The 22582-nt window shown below is 42.7% G+C and overlaps 1 protein-coding gene across 2 annotated transcripts in view; it reads right to left on the bottom strand.

Annotated features, from left to right (window-relative positions):
* tgfbr2l (transforming growth factor beta receptor-like) overlaps positions 1-22582 on the bottom strand; it is a 31304-nt gene continuing 8722 nt past the window's right edge. For both annotated transcript variants that reach the window (XM_041806524.1, XM_041806525.1), the window contains exons 2-8: positions 13797-13953; positions 10760-10971; positions 8642-9369; positions 4128-4265; positions 2160-2301; positions 1307-1434; positions 1-979 (exon numbers count right to left, since the gene is read on the bottom strand). In XM_041806524.1, the coding sequence (XP_041662458.1) occupies positions 644-979; positions 1307-1434; positions 2160-2301; positions 4128-4265; positions 8642-9369; positions 10760-10971; positions 13797-13953 (1841 nt within the window). In that variant the 3' untranslated portion in view covers positions 1-643. The remainder of the gene's footprint in view (positions 980-1306; positions 1435-2159; positions 2302-4127; positions 4266-8641; positions 9370-10759; positions 10972-13796; positions 13954-22582) is intronic.

Here is a 22582-nt window from a genome sequence, read left to right as displayed (position 1 = left end):
AGGGGGAGTGACTGTTTCACAGAGGACCAGGTAGGTTTGGATGGATTTACCCTCATAAATGAAATCATCATTTAAAACCTGACTTTAGTATTTACTCAGGTTATCTGTGTCTAATATTAACATTAGTTAGAGGATCTGAAAAACTTAAGTGTGACAAATATGCAGAAAAATAAGAAATCAGGAAGGGGAAATAGTTTTCATTGAAGAAGGGCTCTCCATGTTGTCTCCTGGAGTACTGATGACACATCTCATCATACCATGAGCTAAGGGTTTGAGCTAAGTGAACAAAGTGTACTTAAATATAGAGGGTTGTAGAGGTGAAGTCGGACAATCACTAAAGTCCTTAGTCATTACTGCCCAGGGATCATGGAGGTCTCTAGAAAATTTAAAGAAAATCAACCAAGTATCTCTGACACAGTGACATCAGAGCTGAGATGAACCTGCTGCTGCTGAGGATAAAGTGGTGCGTTCCAAAGACGTGGGGGGTGCAGACAGTATTTGGTCACTACACTTCAGTTTCAGTTCTTTGCCATTGAGTCCTTTGGTTCTGTTGCGGTCCAGCATCATGTGGTAAACCAAAGACTCAGACAAAAGTGTAACGCAGCCTGAACAGGATGAAACGTGGTGTGACGAGGTCAGCTGTTTATACTGCAGAGCCAGTGTGAGCCAGGGAATCATGGGACACCTCTGTTCCTCCAGTCTTTAAGTCTGACAGAGGGATCTGGGAGGAGGAAGAGGATGATGAAGCAGCATTGGTGAGAGACAGGCTCTGGTTATTGTCTGGTATCTCTGAGTCCTTTTCACTCTCTCCTCCATCTTCACGTTGAGTTTCTCTCCTCACATCCTCCTCCTGCCTTCCTCCCTCCTCCTCCTCCTGCTGTAGGGCGTTGAACCGCTCCACCACGCAGTGAGCCGTCAGTCTGGCCTCAGGATCGTGGTCCCAGCACTCAGTGATGGTGGAGCAGAAGACGCTCATCCCCTGGAGGACAAAAGACTGGAGTTAGACAACTAAACCAGGGGTACATCAATCCAGTCCTAGAATCAGGTCTGATCCTGACTCAGACATCAGGTATCATGACTATGGCCAGTCCATCAGGCGAACTTCGAGGCTGATCCACAAAGCTCCAAGTTGTTGTGTGTTTAGGACAGTTTTTAGTGTGTGCTGCATCACTGTCCTCAGGTAGTGCCTCCAGATTTCCAAAGCCCCAGTATCAGATCAGTATCAGAGCTTAAAGTGTTACCGGTACATCACTGAACCAAGGGAACACATAAACAGGATATCAGAGACTTGCCCTTCCTGTCTGACCTGATGCTCTGTCCACGTCGACGGGATGTCCGGTCGTCCTCGGTCCCTCAGCACCAGGTCTCTCATGCTGTCCACACATGGCTGCTCACAAACTTTGGAGCCAAACGCCGGCTCGTAGCTCTTCACCTCTGCACCGACAAACAGGTTTCCACTTCATAAACACCACAGACATTCAGGAATGTTCCCAGAGATCAACAGTGTAATAGGGTTAGGTACTTTCCCAGTCAGGTAGTTGGAGATGAAATTAAAATCATGTGATCACCAAGCTTTTCAGAATTGATTGCACAAGTACAATGAGAGTTTGTACCAAATATAGCTCCAATCTATGAAATAGATGACCTTCAGCCCCAGTGCAGCTTATTTACTTAATGGCAGTTAGCATTTAGGATGCTCTTGTTCTTTTTGCACTATTATTGCTCATTTGCACATCTTCACATCTTCACATTTGCATTACTTGGTCATAATTTTCCATTTTCGGTATGAGCTCTGGACAGATTTTTATTAGTGACTTAGTGTACGTGCATGGTGTTTCTTATATTGTGTTATTCTTATCATGTCTGACTTTTAGGTGTTTAGTTGGGTCCTATTTCTGATGTTGTCTTTGTGTACCGTGTCTTTTGTGTGCTCCTGCTGCAAAACAAATTTCCCCTCATGGGACAATAAAGAGAATCTGAATCTGATCAGGAGCTCACTGACTGGTTAGACTGATCCTGTTGGGAAACACAAGGATCCACCTGTTTGTCACTGGGATATTTCAAACTATACCTATGGGGTTAACATAACTTTACCACCCCTAACTGCCTCATCATCTCTTTGGAAAAATGACGGTATATGTTGATGAAAATGCTCTTACCACCAATGGTCTGGCAGCGAGACGCCATCTCCCAGAGAACCAGAGACATGGAGTAAACATCCATCTGTTTAAAGGCCTCAAGGTCCTCCAGGTTCACTCTTGATTCCAGTACCTCAGGAGCCATGTAGCGAGCTGTTCCTACCTGGACAAGGAGCAACAGGAGAGTCTGATAAAACCAGCAAAAACTATAGAATGTACTCAAGTAGAGTTACACTGGTTAAAACCTACAGAAGCTCTGTCTGAGTCTGACTGAGTGACCTACTAGAACTGGAGCACATCTCTGTATGAAAAAAGAATAAAAACAACCCTTAAAGCTTTGCATGTTGTGAAAGATGTTTTCTACAACGGAGTATTAGGGCCACACGAAAAGAAAAAAAAACAAGAATTGATTTTTTTTGACATTATGAGAATAAAGTCGTAATGTTACGAGAAAAAAGTTGTAATATTATGAGAAAAAAGACGTAATATTACGAGAATAAAATATTACAAGAAAGAAAGTCTGCCGTGGCACCGCCTCTGTTAAAATGAGCAACGTTGGGCATCTTGTGAAGCTAGGAAATAAGGAAATTCTTCATCTTTTGGCACATCAGCATCAAATTATTATCAGAATCAGGACAATACTCTGTCGTAGATCCGCGGCACCGCGGCAGACTGTCTTTCTTGTAATGTTTTGTTCATTACACCTTTGTCTGTCACATCTTTACGGGCCAATCAGAGCAACAAAACACGTGACGTCGTAGCCACTACTGAAGGAGTAAACTCCATGGAGAACTGCATAACGTGAACCATGGCGACTGCAGACATGTCAGTACTCGACTTTTGAGGTTTTTGAAAAGAAAACAACTCACTGCTGTTCTTTGTTCTTCTTTTAAAGAAGAAATGTTGTCAAGTTCTGATAAAACTGGCGCTTTAGCAGCATCCACACTCATGTCCTCTGCCATAACTGCACTGGTCTCTTGTTGCTGCTTGTTTACGTCACGACAGTGCCTTAAAGTACTGCCCCTCATTGCTGATTGGTCCTGTCACTTTCTAACCGGGCCCAAACGGTTCAGACAGGAGCTTTGTAAGATGGATTAGCCAGTGAGAAATGTGGAAATGGGCGTATCCATCTGCTTTGCAAGGTTAAAAATCCTCTAGTTTTGTTAAAACAGGACATTGTGAACATTTTCATGAACAAATACAATCTAGGTAATGTAAGTTCATCCACAGATAAACCTGATCTTGTTATCTTTACTCAGTTCCATTCTCTAAGTCAAACACTAAATACTACATTACTCATGAATCAGTGCTCCCTGTGGTGCATTGTGGGTATTTTTAAGTAAGTAATAAAGCGCTTTTCTAACAGTCAGGAACAGCTGAGCTGTTGACTGAGGACACTGCAGTGATGGTAGATCAGATTGGTGGAATTCCAATCTGGAGACATGTAGGCAGAATTTTCCCATGATGCCCTGGGGCAGAGAGTTTATATGTGTTTAAAAGTGTTTAAATGTGTTTAGGTGAGTGTAGATGTTGAACGCTGAACAGAGATCACTTCCTGACAGTAAATCTGACTGTCTCAGATTTTAGTCTGAGGCTTCAGTGTTCGTTAAAAACTTCCTTTGTAAAGTGAAATCTAGAAAATGTGAAGCTGTGTGGATTTTTCAGCTGACTTGAAATGTATTTCACAGAATAAACTAAGTAAATTAATGTTCCTCCAGTTTGTTTTCCTCGAACAGAGACGGATTAGTAGTTTATACAAAGATTAATCTACATTAAAAAATTGCAAAAAGTTTTTCAAAGAAGATCTGGATGAATATTTTTATCTGTATACTCTGGTTAAAACATATCTGAGAAAAAAATACTGATTTCAAAATGTGCAAATAAAAGTATAAATACCCAAAACTACTCATTTAGAGTAATCTGAGTAAAAGAGATCAGTTCCTTCCACCTGTGGATTTTAGGCACGTTTCACCGTCACGGAGAGTTTACCTGTCCACTGTTGGCGAAGTCGTCAGCAGTCAGGGAGAGGTCCAACCTCAACGCCAAACCAAAGTCACACAGAGCGCACTCCCTCCGGCTCTTCACCACGATATTACTGCTCTTCAGGTCACGATGGGCGACTGGAACCTGTGGAAGTAACCGGCAACAGGACGATCAGGAAGAAGAAAACCCAGCATGAAAAGAACTGAAACATATCTACAGTAAAGGTACAGCATGTAAATATGAGAATATCAGCAACATCTCACAGACTAGACAGCAACACTCACTTCTGGTGATAGCAGAGTTCAATCAAACCTGACTGTAGCATGTCAGCTGTGATTCTAGCAGGGATGGACTTTAATAAAACCTGTTCCTGTGACTCGGTCCCTTTCTGTGGTGCTGTAGAAACAGGGCAGTGCAAGATGACAGCCCATGGAGGGGAGCCTCCTCATGTATGATTAAAAAGCTTTTAAATAAATTCAACAATCTATATATTTAGGTGATTAATCACCTATTTAGATAGACCTATCTATAAATAATATGTTCCATTTACCTAGTATGTTCCTTTAAATGCAACAAAATATTACAGATTGTACCTTTAATATGTTCAAAGTGGCAGAGCAACTGGACCAATCATGAAAATGTATTTTCTTCTGTTGCACTCAAATTAAGGATGCTTCTAGAAGCCTTTCTCAGCATGCAGTCTTTGTAAAAAGAGAATGTGAAAAAACACAAAGTGCAAATGTAACCCCTTATTCCACTCAGGTTTTTGCATTGTGATTATTTAGACTTCAGGTTGCTTATTTTAATCCTGCAGATTTTGGCTGTAGTATCTCTACTTTAAATTCATTCTCCAATTAGAAGTGCACTCTTTCCTCGAACAATGGGCTTCATTCAACATGATCTTCTCAAGATTTCTCTTGAGTTTGTGCTCAAGAAAGTTTCTCAGAGGAACCTCTGTGGGATCCATGGTCTTAAACTGCAGAGGTGGTCTCTGTGATCAATGCTGAGTCATCGTAAGCTTGATGTGTGTGTATGTTTCTCCTAATTAGCATGGAGACTTTTTTAGCATAGAGGAAATATTTATTTGAAAGGTTCTATGTTGAATAATAAATATCTGCTACATACATTTATTTTTGAGTGTACTCATTCAGATAGAGCGGTCAACAGAAATTACATCACACTGCAAAAACAAGTACACTTTTCAAAGTCAGATTTATTCTAAAAACTGATGCTACTGATAAAGGAACATCATTTAACCACTAATTCAAACCTGTGTGAAATACATTATATTGCCAAAAGTATCCACTCACCCATCCAAATAATGTAAATCAGGTGTTCCAGTCACTTCCATGTCCACAGGTGTATAAAATCATCACCTAGGCATGCAGACTGTTTCTACAAATATCTGTGAAAGAATGGCTCGCTCTCAGGAATCAGTGAGTTCCAGCGTGGTACTGTGATAGGATGCCACCTGTGCAACAAGTCCAGTGGTGAAATTTCCTCGCTCCTAAATATTCCACAGTCAACTGTCAGTGGTATTTGAACAAAGTGGAAGCCATTGGGAACGACAGAAACTCAGCCACCAAGTGGTAGGCCACATAAAATGATGAAGCGAGGTCAGCGGATGCTGAGGCGAATAGTGCTCAAAGATCACCAACTTTCTGCAGAGTCAATCGCTACAGACCTCCAAACTTCATGTGGCCTTCAGATTAGATCAAGAACAGTGGTAGAGAGCTTCATGAATGGGTTTCCATGGCCGAGCAGCTGCATCCAAGCCATACATCACCAAGTGCAACGCAAAGCATCAGATGCAGTGGTGTAAAGCACGCCGCCACTGGACTCTAGAGCAGTGGAGACGCCTTGTCTGGAGTGATGAATTGCGCTTCTCCATCTGGCAATCTGATGGATGAATCTGGGCTTGGTGGTTGCCAGGAGAACGGTACTTGTCTGACTGCATTGTGCCAAGTGTAAAGTTTGGTGGAGGGGGGATTATGGTGTGGGCTTGTTCTTCAGGAGCTGGGCTTGGCCCCTTAGTTCCAGTCAAAGGAACTCTGAATGCTTCAGCATACCAAGAGATTCTGGAAAATTCCATGCTACCAACTTTGAAGGATGGCCCCTTCCTGTTCCAACATGACAGTGCACCAGTGCACAAAGCAAGGTCCATAAAGACATGGATGAGAGAGTTTGGTGTGGATCAACTTGACTGGCCTGCACAGAGTCCTGACCTCAACCCCATAGAACACCTTTGGGATGAATTAGAGCGGAGACTGAGAGCCAGGCCTTCTCGTCCAACATCAGTGTGTGACCTCACTAACACGCTTCTGGAAGAATGGTCAAAAATTCCCATCAACACACTCCTGAACCTTGTGGAAAGCCTTCCCAGAAGAGTTGAAGCTGTTATAGCTGCAAAGGGTGGACTGATGTCATATCAAACCCTATGGATTAACCCTTAGAGCTCCAGCAGCACAGATCTGAGGCACACCCCTTTGTAAATTGCTTGGTAACTTTTGAACCATAAGTCATAGATACTAACTTGTTTTTTCATGTGAAAGCTCTGTGTTGTGCCTTTCTATGTATGTTCTTCATGCATTCATAGCTCTTACAGAACTTTTTCTAGTGAGCCCAGAACTTGGCTGACTTCCCGGGGTCGTATACAACAAGAAGCGACACAGTTCAGAAAAATGTAAAATATAAAATATTAATAACTTTTGAACCATATGTTGAGACACTCTTTTTGTTCCCCTGAAAGCTGACCATTTTGCCATTCATTTGCTACCCTCGATGTCTCTGTAGCACATAAAGAAGCCGTTCTAGCGAGCCAGGAACTTATGTAACTTTTTGGGGTCTTTAAATGTTAAATCCACGGCGTTTCTACTGCTTAAAGGAACGGCACAAATGAATATAACTGCAAAAAAGCGCATTGACTTGTCTTGTATTTATTTAGATATTTTGAAAATCATTAGTCACAGAATGTTTATTACTTCACTGTTTTGTCCCTAAGAGATGGGAGAACAAGTCTATGCTAAGAAAATGTGTAGTCACTATTGTTTACTGTGTTATCAATGAAAATCTTTGAGTTTCAAATTCCGATTTCTTTTTTTATTTTGTCTTCAGAGTCTTAGAACATTTTCATAATTCAAGTGACATTACTGTAGTAGACATATTATTAAAGCCCAGGTTGTCCTGAAAAAAAAAAGATGTATAGAACTTGACTGTGCACCACAGGGTTAATGTTTTACAAGCTTTTGAAGAAAAAAATCCAGGCGAGACATGATGATGAAAAAAATAGCTGTGATCTCTGAGGGTTAAGAATGGGATGTCACTTAAGTTCATATGCCAGTCAAGGCAAGTGAGCAAATACTTTTGGCAATATAGTGAAAGTGTCTTATAATAAAATCCTACACATCAGAGTTAGTGTCACCCACAATGATTTTTACATGACGAAGCAAAGACTAAGTCGAGCTAAAAATAGATCTTTGATAATAAACATTTAGACCAAAGTAAGTTTCGTTTTTGAGGTTTTCATCAGGATGCACAATGATTTGGAATAATAAACTGGCCCTAATAAAAAGATTAGTCAGGATTCACTGCAGTAAATGTTCATTATTGTCGAGGATGAAAGAAAAGGTACAGCTTTTAGGATCCTACATTTTAAAACACTTAAATTCAGATCTCAGAGAGCCAACTCATAAAATAATCTATTTTTAACCATGAAGCTGTTAATAAATACAACTACAGTATTTAACTTTTCAACTTGACATATCCCTCTTTGTTGTCTCTCTTGCTGGAGTTTTTCATTTGGCATCCTGGTCTCTATTCACAATAAACCCACTTGCATTTGTAAGAACGGCTTCATTTCTTTACATCTGCTTAAAATGGCACCACAGAGTCTGTGATGAACTGATGAGTGCGGATTAAATGGCATTACTAACACTCAGTGATTGGCTGCCTGAAGCCTTCCTGATCAGCGATGCTGTACTGCTCATGATCTCCTGTTCGCATCAGGAAGTGGAGGGAAATGTTGACTTTACAGCGTCATTTCCTGATGGCTGGGATGACACAGACAAGCCCAGAGAGCGCAGCTGTTGTTGCTAACTGCTATTAGCCCGCTGTCATCTGTTGGTGAAGGTTGGTGTTGCTTCCGTGTTTTACCTTGTTTACTGCACAGCTTGTTGGACTTATACCCAGCTCCTGACTGTCTGATGTTAAAGAAACTGGAAATATTCTATTGTCTTTGCATTTAGCCTTGCTGGCAGTAGATAAAACACTGATCAGTGATACCGGTTTGAGAACAATCTCAAACTTATTTTGATGTGAGAGGGAGCCGATGCTACTTCATGTTGTTTCAGCAACGGGAATATGAGTATTTATTGCCATATTGAATTACCTGAGCCCAGGCCTAGTGCATATAAGGGCTGTCAGGATTTTCATTAAGGTGGTTCTAACTGATGAAAATAATAAAACTCATTAGGTACCGCTGAGTGCATTTGTCTTTTCCAGACTTTATTTGCAGAGCTCACCTTTGGCATCCCACTGGGAGTTGTGTCACTATGAAGATGAGCTAACCCTCTAGCGATGCTTCCTGCCAAGGCGATGAGCTCCTCCCAGGTCAGTATGTTAGCAGTGAGGAAGTCCTGCAGGTTCCCCAGGCTGTGATAGGCCAAAACAAGCCAGTACTTCCTGAGGGTGTGGCCAGGTGGGCCCCTCTCTTCAGCTGCAAAGAACCGCACCACGTTTTCATGCTCCAGTTTTGGGTCTGTGAAGATGGAGCACTCGTTTCTCCAGGAGGCGTACTCTACAGCAGGAAACACCTTCACTGCCACTGTCTCATAACCGCTAACTCCACCCTTCTCGCCCTCCAGCAGGCATCCTCGCCACACTTCGGCAAAGCGTCCCTTTCCCACCAGAACCTCCAGTTTGATGGGCAGTAGTTCAGCTTCTGGGTCTTCCCAGCTCATGTTGTTGGGAACCTTAGCATTCGAGTCCTCTGTTTCACCTCCAGGAACTGTCCCCCCACCTCCTGCATCACCTCGAGTCCCCAGACCCCCACATGGCAGATCAAAAGCCTGGTAGAGATCGGGGGTGTGCTTGGTAGGCCAGTTAGGGCGTGCAGGAGGGCTTGGTTTGTCTGGACGGCGTGTACGGTAGAAGTAGAAGGCAGCGGTGGCAACTATGGCGACCAGGACTGGGGGGACAAGGCTCACCACCACCACCGGGATCACATCTTTACTCTGCAGCTTGGAGAACCCTGCAAAAAGGGAGAGAACAAGAGGATCGACAAGATTCTCCTCTTCATCTGTTCATTCATCCAGCCACCCATCCAACAATCATTCCATCCATCCATGCATCCATCCATCCATCCATCCATCCATCCATTCATGCGTTCATCCATCCATCCACCCATCCATGCATCCATCCATCCATCCATCCATCCATCCATTCATCAATCCACCCATCTATAAACCATCCATCCATCCATGCATCCATCCATCCATCCATCCATCCATCCATCCACCCATTCATCCATCCACCCATCTATAAACCATCCATCCATCCATGCATTTATCCATCCATCCATCCATCCATGCATCCATCCATCCATCCATCCATCCATGCATTCATCCATCCATCCATCCATCCATCCATCCACCTATTCATCCATCCATCTATAAACCATCCATCCATCCATGCATTTATCCATTCATGCATTCATCTATCCATGCATCCATCCATGCATCCATCCATCCATCCATCCATCCATTCATGCGTTCATCCATCCATCCACCCATCCATGCATCCATCCATCCATCCATCCATCCATCCATCCATTCATCAATCCACCCATCTATAAACCATCCATCCATCCATGCATTCATCCGTGCATCCATCCATCCATCCATCCATCCATCCACCCATTCATCCATCCACCCATCTATAAACCATCCATCCATCCATGCATTTATCCATCCATCCATCCATCCATGCATCCATCCATCCATCCATCCATCCATGCATTCATCCATCCATCCATCCATCCATCCATCCACCTATTCATCCATCCATCTATAAACCATCCATCCATCCATGCATTTATCCATCCATGCATTCATCTATCCATGCATCCATCCATGCATCCATCCATCCATCCATGCATCCATCCATTAATCCATCCATCCATCCATCCATTTATCCATCCATGCATCCATCCATCCATCCATCCATCCATTTATACATCCATCCATCCATCCATCCATTTATCCATCCATGCATCCATCCATCCATCCATCCATCTATTCATGCATCCATGCATCCATCCATCCAACTATCCATCCATCCATTTATCCATCCATGCATCCATCCAGCCATTTATCCATCCATGCATCCATCCATCCATTTATCCATCCATGCATCCATCCATCCATCCATCCATCCATCCATCCATTTATCCATTCATGCATCCATCCATCCATTTATCCATCCATGCATCCATCCATCCATCCATTTATTCATCCATCCATCCATCCATCCATCCATCCATCCATCCATCCAACCATCCATCCATTCATCCATCCATCCATCCATCCATCCATCCATCCAACCATCCATCCATCCATCAATCCATCCATCCATCCTCTCACCATTGGCTCCTTTGTCAAAGATGAGTATGTCATTGCACTCGTGGTCTCCATGACAACCACAGACCATCATAGCTCCTTCGTCTGTGGGCTGTTGGGTCATGTGACACTCTCTGGAGGTAAAGTTCAGAAGCAGGCGGGGGTCCACACCCTCTAGTGGCAGGGAGGGGTTGTGACACATTGTGTGAACTGTCATGGTGTCGTTGGTTTTTCTCCTGGAATACAAAACAGGAAGTTAATGGAGAAATCTGAGGCCAGATTTATGAACTATTTACAGCACATGTAATCACCAAGATACAAAATACAGCTGTGAAAAAGTATTTGTCCCTTCCTGATTTGTTATATTCTGCATATTTGTCACACTTAAATGTTTCAGACCATCAAACTAATTTTAATATTCGACTAAGATAACCTGAGTAAATACAAAAGTCAGTTTTTAAATGATGATTTCATTTATCAAGGAAAAAAAATCCATCCAAACCTACCTGACTCCATGTGAAAAAGTCGTTACCACCCTTGTTAAATCATGAATTAACTATCCACGCCCAGAGGTGTCACTGACATCCATCAGTCTAAAGGCTTACAAAGACATTTCTAAAGCTTTGGGACACCAGATAACCACACTGAGAGCCATTTTCCACAAATGGAGAAAACTGTGAACAGTGGTGAACCCTCCCAGGAGTGGCCGGCCTTCCAACATGACTCCAAGAGACTGTGCAACAATGGCATCATGGGAGAGTTTTATGACCAAAACCACTGCTGACAATGGAACACAAAGACTCGTCTCACATTTGACTACAAACATCCTGATGATCCCCAAGACTTCTGGGAAATATTCTATGGACTGACCAGACAGAAGAGGAACTTTCTGGAAGGTGTGCATCCCGTACATCTGGAGTCAAACAGCATTTCATCAGGTGAACTTCAGATCAACAGTCAGACTAGGTGGTGATACTGTGATGGTCTGGACCAGGACCTGGACCACTAGAACCATACATTCTGCCTTTTAGCAGAAAATCCTGAAGGAGAATGTCTGGCCATCAGTTCATGACCTCAAGATCAAGCACACTTGGGTTATGGAGCAGGACCATGATCCCAAACACACCAGCAAGTCAACCTCTGAATGGACTAAAAACTAAATGAAGGTTCTGGAGTGGTCTAGTCAAAGTCTGGACTTAAACCTGACTGAGATGATGTGGCGTGGCCTTAAACAGGCTGTTCATGCTGGAAAACCCTCCAATGTGGCTGAATGAAAACAATTCTGTAGAGAAGAATGGGACAACATTCCTCCACAGTGATGTTAGAGACTTACTGACAGTTATCACAAACACTTGCTTCAGTTGTTGCTGCCAAGGATGGAACAACCAGTTATTAGGTTTAGAGGGGGGTGACTGTTTCACAGAGGACCAGGTAGGTTTGGGTGGATTTACCCTCATAAATGAAATCATCAATCAATGTTTTTGTAACGCTGACAACACACTAGAAGATTTCAGGCACTAGATTTTATCAGGTTAATCTGACTGGTACCATAGGTTTAGGTGGAGCTCTCTCTCTGAAGAGTCATTCGGGGATCCTGAGGGTAGACCAGCTAAGACCTGATGATCTTCTGTCTATCTAGAGTCACCCTCAGGAGGGTTTAGTTACTGGGAAATAACTCTGGTTTCTCTGGTTGTTGGCTGAAGTGATGGCTGAGTAGAGTTGCGTTCACAATCGTTGCCTCTGTCTATGAGTCTGCAGACAGTCTGAACTGCTTCTGTTCAACTTTGACCTGAATTAACCAGCTTTTTCCTCTTCCTTCTTTCTTCTCCACTCACTCCTTCTTATCACTGGTTTCCTGCAGCTATCTGGGAGGGGCTGTGAGCCCGACATGAACAGGAAATGAGAGGGGAGCAGCGAGGGGGATCCCAGCGTCGCTCTGCTATCCAAACAAAAGCACGACTCAGCAGAAAGTTTCAGACCCAGAAGGAGAAAGTGATGCCAGCGAATCTTTGAAGCTCTGGAGGGTCTGCGTGCTCTCATCAGCACAAAACGACCGTGTGAACCTTTGAATTCACTATGAAAAATCACTGTCACATGTTTTATTTCTGCAGCAGTAGCAAACAGAGAGGAATGACTCTAGGATGTTTCACAGCGCTGATCAACAACATGTTGGAGCAGCTTAGCTGTTCTGTGGTGGACTGCTGGCTCAGGGATCCAGCTGAAGGAAAACAAGGAGTGCACAGGAGATTTCAGCATTTCTGTGGGACACCAGAGGCTGCAGGACATAGCGGTTTTATTTCTGCTCTTCAGTTAGGCAAGAACGAGGAGACTGACTGGGCGAGATGCTAAATCATCTTTAGAAAGAGCAGTAAATCAGGACTATCAGACATGCGTCAGATGTTTGAGGATAATGTAGAGCAGCTTCTAGCCCCAGGGATCAGAACGACTTCCTCCATGAGAAGTTACGACCCAAATTTCTCAAAATGTTCCACCAATCAAACATCTTTGTTAAAAACATGTCATTTGGACTTTAGATGGACCATCACAGTGGTTCCCTAGCAGCCTCACATAAAAGAGATACTCTATATGGACAAAAGTATTTGTCCACACCTATTTATTATTTAACTCAGGTGTTTCAGTCAGACCCACAGGTGTACAACATCCTCACCTATCCATGCAGTCTCAAACATCAGGGTCTGGGCTAGACCCCTTATCTCCAGTGAAGGCTAATCTTAATACTTAAGTAGACCAAGGCATGCTACACAATGCTATGCTTCCACCTGTGTGGCAACAGTTTGGAGAAGGCCCTTTTCTATTCCAACATGACTCCAGCCCAGAGCACAAAGAAGGACTACAGAGACATGGTTTGGTGAGTTCAGAGGGAGAACCTGTTACTATTGTTATGATTGTGGTTTGAACAGAAATAAGACAACGACTCACACCCTTCAGCGCAGTTTGGGGGCAGAAAATGTGGAATATGTGGAACATGAAGTGTTTTAATATAAAGAGAGAGAAAAGCCAACATGGTGATAGTGTAAGGACAGGATGGGGTCATACTGACCATATAGCGATGCAGATCTCCTCAGTGACGGTGCAAAAGGAGGACAGGCTGCAGTTACTGGAGCAGACGCTGTCTTTACACACCGGACTGGACGACTCGCACCACTTACACAGATTGAAGCTCAGGTGGCTGAAAGAGTGGACGACAGCGAGAGGACCTGCAGGGCGAGACAGAGAGGAGCAATGTTAAGAAGAAGAGATACTTTTCTTTGTCATGGCTTGAATGGTCGGCTCAGCCATAAACAGCACAAACTTTAGCCTTTAGCTTTGCTCTGTGCACAAATCACCTCCAGCCCCCATCAGGGGATTTCATCTGCAAACGACCTGAGAGACTCCTGCTTCATTATGATACGCTCGGACCAGAGCCAAGTCCCTAACGTGAAACCAGCCTTAGACTCATCATCATTTGACTCGTGCAGTGACAATGGGGGCGATGGAGAAAGGCAGGGTGGGAAGTAACAGAGTACAAGTGCTTAGGTACTTTTTCTGGTGTCTGAACTTTTCTTGAGTTTTTATTTTTCTGATGACTTTTAACTTTTTCTCCCTAAACTTGAACACAAATATCAGAAATTTCTGCTCCTTACATTGTCTGAAAGGCTCACAGCTTGTTTAAAGGAGACATATTATACTAAGTCATATTTTAACACTTGCATACAATGCTACAATGTTGAGGATCCTTTCTAAACCATACCGATTTCATTTTATCAAGAGACACGCGTCTTTCCGTAAACCCTGCAAACGAGATTACCGGCCTCTCTGAACAGCTGGTTCTCAGCCACGCCCCCTCCCCGGCGCTGTATACACCGCTGCTGTTGTTTGGATTCTTGCTCTCGTGTGGATTTATTCTGGTCAGCATGTCTTCTAAACTGATTGGTGTTTTTTTGGTTGTGACGATAAATCTACTCTGTATGTGCTCCCGAAGGAAGAAAGCAGCAGAAAGCAGTGGGAATTGTCTCATGGAGCCGACCGCCCGCAAACTTTTTTCCCTGCACTCGTCACTTCACGACGATTGTTTCGTCAATAAAGGACAGTGAGACGCTGGATTTGTGTCTAATCTGCTGCTAAAACATGGAGCTGTTCCCTCTGTAAAGATCGCCCAGGGAGGCTTAGAACCACAAGCTGTAAGTCACTTTATAACATTACTTTAAAACCAGCCATGGGTCAGTGGGAAGCTAATGTGTGCTAAACTTTGTCATCAGTTCTTCATAACTATCCGCCCTTTTACCCAAAACTATGCTGTGAAACGTTGTGTACCTTTACAGTACTAAGTCTTGACTTGTGCTGATTAAAAGCCCGATGAGTAAACTAAGCAAAACTCGGTGATCAATGGGCCGAGAAAACAGTTCGGCCCATTGTTCAGCCCCCAGGAAGCTTTGACCAAGCTGGCCAATCAGAGAACGGTAAGGTCACGGACATCTCTGAGTCTTAAAGAGACAGGACTGAAACGGAGCGTTTTCATCAGTAGGCGAGATCTGCTGAAAATAGGGGTTTCCTATCGCCAGCATAAGATAAGTGAGGAGTTTTTTAAACTGCACATCATAAATAACTATTCTAAAGGTGTCCCAAAATGACATACTTAGAAGGAAAAAGGGGTAAAATATGTCTCCTTTAAAGCTAAACGGGCCAATGAAGGCTTGAATGTAGCTCAGTCTGAAGCTGAAGAAAGTAGCTCAGTTTGTAGCTGAAGAATGTAGCTCAGTCTGTAGATGAAGAATGTAGCTCAGTCTGAAACTGAAAAACGTAGCTCAGTTTGTAGCTGAAAAATGTAGCTCGGTCCATAGCTGAAGAATGTAGCTTAGTCTAAAGCTGAAGAATGTAGCTTAGTCTAAAGCTGAAGAATGTAGCTCAGTCTGAAGCTGCAGAATGTAGCTCAGTCTGTAGCTGAAGAACGTAGCTCAGTCTGAAGCTGAAGAACGTAGCTCTGTCTGTAGTTGAAGAACATAGCTCAGTCTGTAGCTAAAGAATGTAGCTCAGTCTGTAGCTGAAGAACGTAGCTCAGTCTGAAGTTGAAGAATGTAGCTCAGTCTGTAGCTGAAGAACGTAGCTCAGTCTGAATCTGAAGAACATAGCTCAGTATAAGGCTAAGGAATGTAGATCAGTTTGTAGCTGAAAAATGTAGCTTAGTCTAAAGCTGAAGAATGTAGCTCAGTCTGAAGCTGCAGAATGTAGCTCAGTCTGTAGCTGAAGAACGTAGCTCAGTCTGAAGCTGAAGAACGTAGCTCTGTCTGTAGCTGAAGAACATAGCTCAGAATATAGCTAAAGAATGTAGATCAGTCTGTAGCTGAAAAATGTAGCTTAGTCTGTTTATGAAGAACGTTGCTCAGTTTGTAGCTGAAAAATGTAGCTTAGTCTTTTTCTGAAGAACGTTGCTCAGTCTGAAGTTGAAGAACGTAGCTCAGTCTATAGCTAAAGAATGTAGCTCAGTCTATAGCTAAAGAATGTAGCTCAGTTTGTAGCTGAAGAATGTAGCTCAGTCTGTAGATGAAGAATGTAGCTCAGTCTGAAGCTGAAAAACGTAGCTCAGTTTGTAGCTGAAAAATGTAGCTCGGTCCATAGCTGAAGAACGTAGCTTAGTCTATAGCTAAAGAATGTAGCTCAGTCTGAAGCTGAAGAATGTAGCTCAGTCTGAAGCTGAAGAACGTAGCTCTGTCTGTAGCTGAAGAACATAGCTCAGAATATAGCTAAAGAATGTAGATCAGTCTGTAGCTGAAAAATGTAGCTTAGTCTGTTTATGAAGAACGTTGCTCAGTTTGTAGCTGAAAAATGTAGCTTAGTCTTTTTCTGAAGAACGTTGCTCAGTCTGAAGTTGAAGAACGTAGCTCAGTCTATAGCTAAAGAATGTAGCTCAGTCTATAGCTAAAGAACGTAGCTCAGTCTGTAGTTTAAGAACGTAGCTCAGTCTATAGCTAAAGAATGTAGCTCAGTCTATAGCTGAAGAATGTAGCTCAGTCTGAAGCTGAAGAATGTAGCTCAGTCTGTAGTTTAAGAACATAGCTCAGTCTGAAGCTGAAGAAAGAAGCTCAGTCTGTGGCTGAAGAACGTAGCTCAGTCTGAAGATGAAGAACGTAGCTCAGTCTGAAGCTGAAGAACTCTGAAGAATGTAGCTCAGTCTGTAGATGAAGAACGTAGCTCAGTCTGTAGCTGAAGAATGTAGCTCAGTCTGAAGCTAAGGAATGTAGCTCAGTCTGTAGCTGAAATCTGTAGCTCAGGCTGTAGCTAAAGAATGTAGCTCAGTTTGAAGCTGAAGAATGTAGCTCAGTCTGTAGCTAAAGAATGTAGCTCAGGCTGTAGCTGAAAAATGTAGCTTAGTCTGTTTATGAAGAACGTTGCTCAGTTTGTAGCTGAAAAATGTAGCTTAGTCTTTTTCTGAAGAACGTTGCTCAGTCTGAAGTTGAAGAACGTAGCTCAGTCTATAGCTAAAGAATGTAGCTCAGTCTATAGCTAAAGAACATAGCTCAGTCTGAAGTTGAAGAACGTAGCTCAGTCTATAGCTAAAGAATGTAGCTCAGTCTATAACTGAAGAATGTAGCTCAGTTTGTAGCTGAAGAATGTAGCTCAGTCTGTAGATGAAGAATGTAGCTCAGTCTGAAGCTAAAGAATGTAGCTCAGGCTGTAGCTGAAAAATGTAGCTTAGTCTGTTTATGAAGAACGTTGCTCAGTATGTAGCTGAAAAATGTAGCTTAGTCTTTTTCTGAAGAACGTTGCTCAGTCTGAAGTTGAAGAACGTAGCTCAGTCTATAGCTAAAGAATGTAGCTCAGTCTATAGCTAAAGAACATAGCTCAGTCTGTAGTTTAAGAACGTAGCTTAGTCTAAAGCTAAAGAATGTAGCTCAGTCTGAAGCTGAAGAATGTAACTCAGTCTGTAGCTGAAGAACGTAGCTCAGTCTGAAGCTGAAGAAAGAAGCTCAGTCTGTAGCTGAAGAACGTAGCTCAGTCTGAAGATGAAGAACGTAGCTCAGTCTGAAGCTGAAGAACTCTGAAGAACGTAGCTCAGTCTGTAGATGAAGAATGTAGCTCAGTCTGTAGCTGAAGAATGTAGCTCAGTCTGAAGCTGAAGAATGTAGCTCAGTCTGTAGCTGAAATCTGTAGCTCAGGCTGTAGCTAAAGAATGTAGCTCAGTCTGAAGCTTAAGAATGTAGCTCAGTCTGTAGCTAAAGAATGTAGCTCAGTCTGTAGCTGAAGACCGTAGCTCAGTCTGAATCTGAAGAACATAGCTCAGTATATAGCTAAGGAATGTAGATCAGTTTGTAGCTGAAAAATGTAGCTTAGTCTGTTTCTGAAGAACGTAGCTCAGTCTGAAGTTGAAGAACGTAGCTCAGTCTATAGCTAAAGAATGTAGCTCAGTCTATAGCTAAAGAATGTAGCTCAGTCTGTAGCTAAAGAATGTAGCTCAGTCTATAGCTAAAGAATGTAGCTCAGTCTATAGCTAAAGAATGTAGTTCAGTTTGTAGTTTAAGAACGTAGCTCAGTCTATAGCTAAAGAATGTAGCTCAGTCTATAGCTAAAGAATGTAGCTTAGTCTGTAGCTGAAGAACGTAGCTCAGTGTGTAGTTGAACAATGTAGCTCAGTCTATAGCTAAAGAATGTAGCTCATTTTGTAGTTTAAGAACGTAGCTCAGTCTGTAGCTAAAGAATGTAGCTCAGTCTATAGCTAAAGAATGTAGCTCAGTCTATAGCTAAAGAATGTAGCTCAGTCTGTAGCTGAAGAACGTAGCTCAGTCTATAGCTATGAATGTAGCTCAGTCTGTAGTTGAAGAGTGTAGCTCAGTCTGTAGCTGAAGAACGTAGCTCAGTTTGTAGTTGAACAATGTAGCTCAGTCTGTAGCTAAAGAATGTAGCTCAGTCTATAGCTAAAGAATGTAGCTCAGTCTGTAGCTGAAGAATGTAGCTCAGTCTGTAGCTAAAGAATGTAGCTCAGTCTGTAGTTGAAGAACATAGCTCAGTCTGTAGCTAAAGAATGTAGCTCAGTCTGTAGCTGAAGAACATATTTCAGTCTGAAGTTGAAGAATGTAGCTCAGTCTGTAGCTAAAGAATGTAGCTCAGTCTGTAGCTGAAGAACGTAGCTCAGTCTGAATCTGAAGAACATAGCTCAGTATAAGGCTAAGGAATGTAGATCAGTTTGTAGCTGAAAAATGTAGCTTAGTCTGTTTTTGAAGAAAGTTGCTCAGTCTGAAGTTGAAGAACGTAGCTTAGTTTGTAGCTGAAAAATGTAGCTTAGTCTGTTTATGAAGAACGTTGCTCAGTCTGAAGTTGAAGAACGTAGCTCAGTCTATAGCTAAAGAATGTAGCTCAGTCTGTAGCTAAAGAATGTAGCTCAGTCTATAGCTAAAGAATGTAGCTCAGTCTATAGCTAAAGAATGTAGTTCAGTTTGTAGTTTAAGAACGTAGCTCAGTCTATAGCTAAAGAATGTAGCTCAGTCTATAGCTAAAGAATGTAGCTTAGTCTGTAGCTGAAGAACATAGCTCAGTGTGTAGTTGAACAATGTAGCTCAGTCTATAGCTAAAGAATGTAGCTCAGTCTATAGCTAAAGAATGTAGCTTAGTCTGTAGCTGAAGAATGTAGATCAGTCTGTAGCTTAAGAATGTAGCTCAGTCTGTAGCTGAAGAACGTAGCTCAGTCTATAGCTAAAGAATGTAGCTCAGTCTGTAGCTAAAGAATGTAGCTTAGTCTGTAGCTGAAGAATGTAGATCAGTCTGTAGCTAAAGAATGTAGCTCAGTCTGTAGCTAAAGAATGTAGCTCAGTCTGTAGCTGAAGAATGTAGCTCAGTCTGTAGCTAAAGAATGTAGCTCAGTCTGTAGCTGAAGAACGTAGCTCAGTCTGTAGTTGAAGAACGTTGCTCAGTCTGTAGCTTTAGAACTTTGCTCAGTCTCTACCTGAAGCTTTGGTACTCTTCTGGTTTGTTTTTCAAAGTAAAATCCCGATCCGTGTTTGTGGTGAGACTACTGTTTTCACACCATGCTTTAATTTTGAAATTTTACCAGAAAACTTCTTCTTTGGTTGCAGTAACTTGCAAAGTTGTGTCTGTTTTCTCTGCAACTGTGCTTTACGTTGGTTTTACTCTATGTAAGATCTTTGAATGCAGCATCTGCTCCTGTACATGCCAGTTTTAGTGTGACATAGATCTTTGCCTAAAACCCGTATAACTGAAACCAGCTCTGTACAGGTGAGACATCCAGCCTGTAGAATCCATGAGAGTACCAAAGATGTTTAAAATGAACATTTTATCATTGTCAGAATTACTGTTGTACTTGAAAACATTTCAGAGCCTGTACTATTTTACTTTTACTTGAGTAAAGGAGTCGAATCAGTACTTCTACTTGAGTACTTTTGCCACCTCTGTGTCCCTTTAACTCTCATGATGATCAGACACGCTGGCATGAATCTTCTCTTAATATAAAAGCAGAGCAGCAAAAATTCAATAGAAATTCTGTGTTCTCTTTTAATGGGCTTTCTTTGTGTGCATTCATGGTATGTTTGTGTATTTATCTGTGTGTTTATGTGTAGCATGCTCCGTCTACATCATAACAGGAGCGGTGATCAAATCCAGGAATGCCAGGGAGACCAGAAACTGGAGCTGCATGAAGATCTGCACCAACAACAGTACAGATCCACACAGACTAACCTGACCACACTGAACCATGATCACAATGACTGTACACACACAGGAGTGGACACACACTACACAACACTTCATCAAGTCACACATACGCACACTAAAACACACACTGAAACACACACTGAAACACACACTGAAACACACACTTAAACACTCACTTAAACACTCACTGAAACACACGCATACGCACACACACATAAAAGCACACACAGAGCTGAAGTTGTTCCAGATGTTTCTTCCAAACGGAGCGAAGACAAAGAAGAGAGAGAGAGAGAGAGAGAGAGAGAGAGGGAATGGGGGGGTAGGTCGGGGTGTGTCAGCAGCAAAATGCTCTGTTTGATTATCATCACAACCTGTGTGTGTTACTGCTGATGTGTGTGTTACTGCTGATGTGTGTGTGTTTTGTGTGTGTGTGTGTAAGTACATCCATGCATTAGTGAGTTAGAGACAGTAGAGAGGCTGAATGTGAGTTGTGTGTTTTTACTGCAGTTTAACACCAGTTTGTGTTTAGATGCTGGAACTCTGTGCATTTGTGTATCGGTGTGTGTGTGTGCATGTGTGTTTGTGTGTATTTGTGTGCCTCCAGAAATAAATTGAAGCCAGAAGTGTGCTGCATTCAGAGCCAAGTTAGCATCCAGTGCTCCGCCCTTAAAGGCTCATGGGAAATCCAAGCAGTCCACGCTGCTAGGAGGAGGCCTTCACATCTGAGCAGCTGCTTTATTTTACACAAGACGAGCCATGGTACTTCACACAAGACGTGGAAATCCCAGTAAAGACAGAAATTAAAAGAAATCATGTAAAAAGTGAATAAAACAGCCAATAAATCACAAAAAGATCAAAACAAAGACATAAATACAGAGAACAGCTCGAACAGCAGATCAAATATGAGATACATGAATTAGATCCAGTCCTGGGGTTGAATTCTTCCAGAGGTAAACAAATAACATCATTAGGCTCCTCCCTCCAGCACCACGAGCCAATCACATTTACAGAAACTCCACAATGACATGGACATCCAGCTCACACACGACCTATGAAAACTATTCACCCCTCTTTTTTACCCTTTTATCGATTTTTTAAAATCAATCGTGGCCAACGTTATTTTTTGACAGAAAAAAAACTCTTTAATGTCAAAGTGAAAACAGATTTCTACAAAGTAATGTTAATTAAATAAAAACATGTAATGTAAAATATAAATGAGTGACTGCATAAATATTCACCTCTTTTAAAGTGTCTGACCAGCAGAGGTCCAGACAGTTGGTGCTAGTAGTCTCACAGTTAGTGAGATGAGGATTATGAAGGAATATGTCACATGTGTAAATCTGCCTAGATCAGACCGTCCTCACAAACCAAGTGGGCGTGCAAGAAGGAGACTAGTGAGAGAGGACACCAAGACACCTATGACTACTCTGAAGGAGCTCCAAGCTTCAGCAGCTGAGATGGAGAGACTCTGCAGACAACAACTGTTGGCCGGGTTCTTCACCAGTCAGAGCTTTATGGGAGAGTGGCAAAGAGAAAGACACTGTTGAAGAAAACTCAGATTCCATCTGGACTAGAGTTCACCAGAAGGACTGTGGGAGACTCCATGGTCAAGAGGAAGACAGTTCTTTGGTCTGATGAGACCAGAATGGAGCTTTGAGACCATCAGACAAGACGCCAAACACTGACATCACCACAAACACACCATCCCCGCTGTGGAGCACACTGGTGGCAGCATCATGCTGTGGGGATGCTTCTCAGCAGCATCATGCTGTGGGGATGTTTCTCAGCAGCATCATGCTGTGGGGATGTTTCTCAGCAGCATCATGCTGTGGGGATGCTTCTCAGCAGCATCATGCTGTGGGGATGCTTCTCAGCAGCATCATGCTGTGGGGATGTTTCTCAGCAGCATCATGCTATTGGAATGCTTCTCAGCAGCATTACGCTGTGGGGACACCTCTCAGCAGCATCATGCTGTGAGAATGCTTCTAGGCAGCATCATGCTGTGAGAATGCTTCTAGGCAGCATCGTGCTGCGGGGAGGCTTCTCACCAGCATCGTGCTGCGGGGATGCTTCTCAGCAGACGGCCCTGGAAGGCTTGTAAAGGCAGAGGGTAAAATGAATGGGGCAGAATCTAAGAACATCCTGAAGGACAATCTTCTTCAGTCTGAAAGAGATCTACAGCTCAGA

Source organism: Cheilinus undulatus, linkage group 15 (genome assembly GCF_018320785.1).
Source record: "Cheilinus undulatus linkage group 15, ASM1832078v1, whole genome shotgun sequence".
In the NCBI taxonomy this organism is placed as follows: Eukaryota; Metazoa; Chordata; class Actinopteri; order Labriformes; family Labridae; genus Cheilinus; species Cheilinus undulatus.
This window is presented reverse-complemented; position numbering and strand designations above follow the sequence as displayed.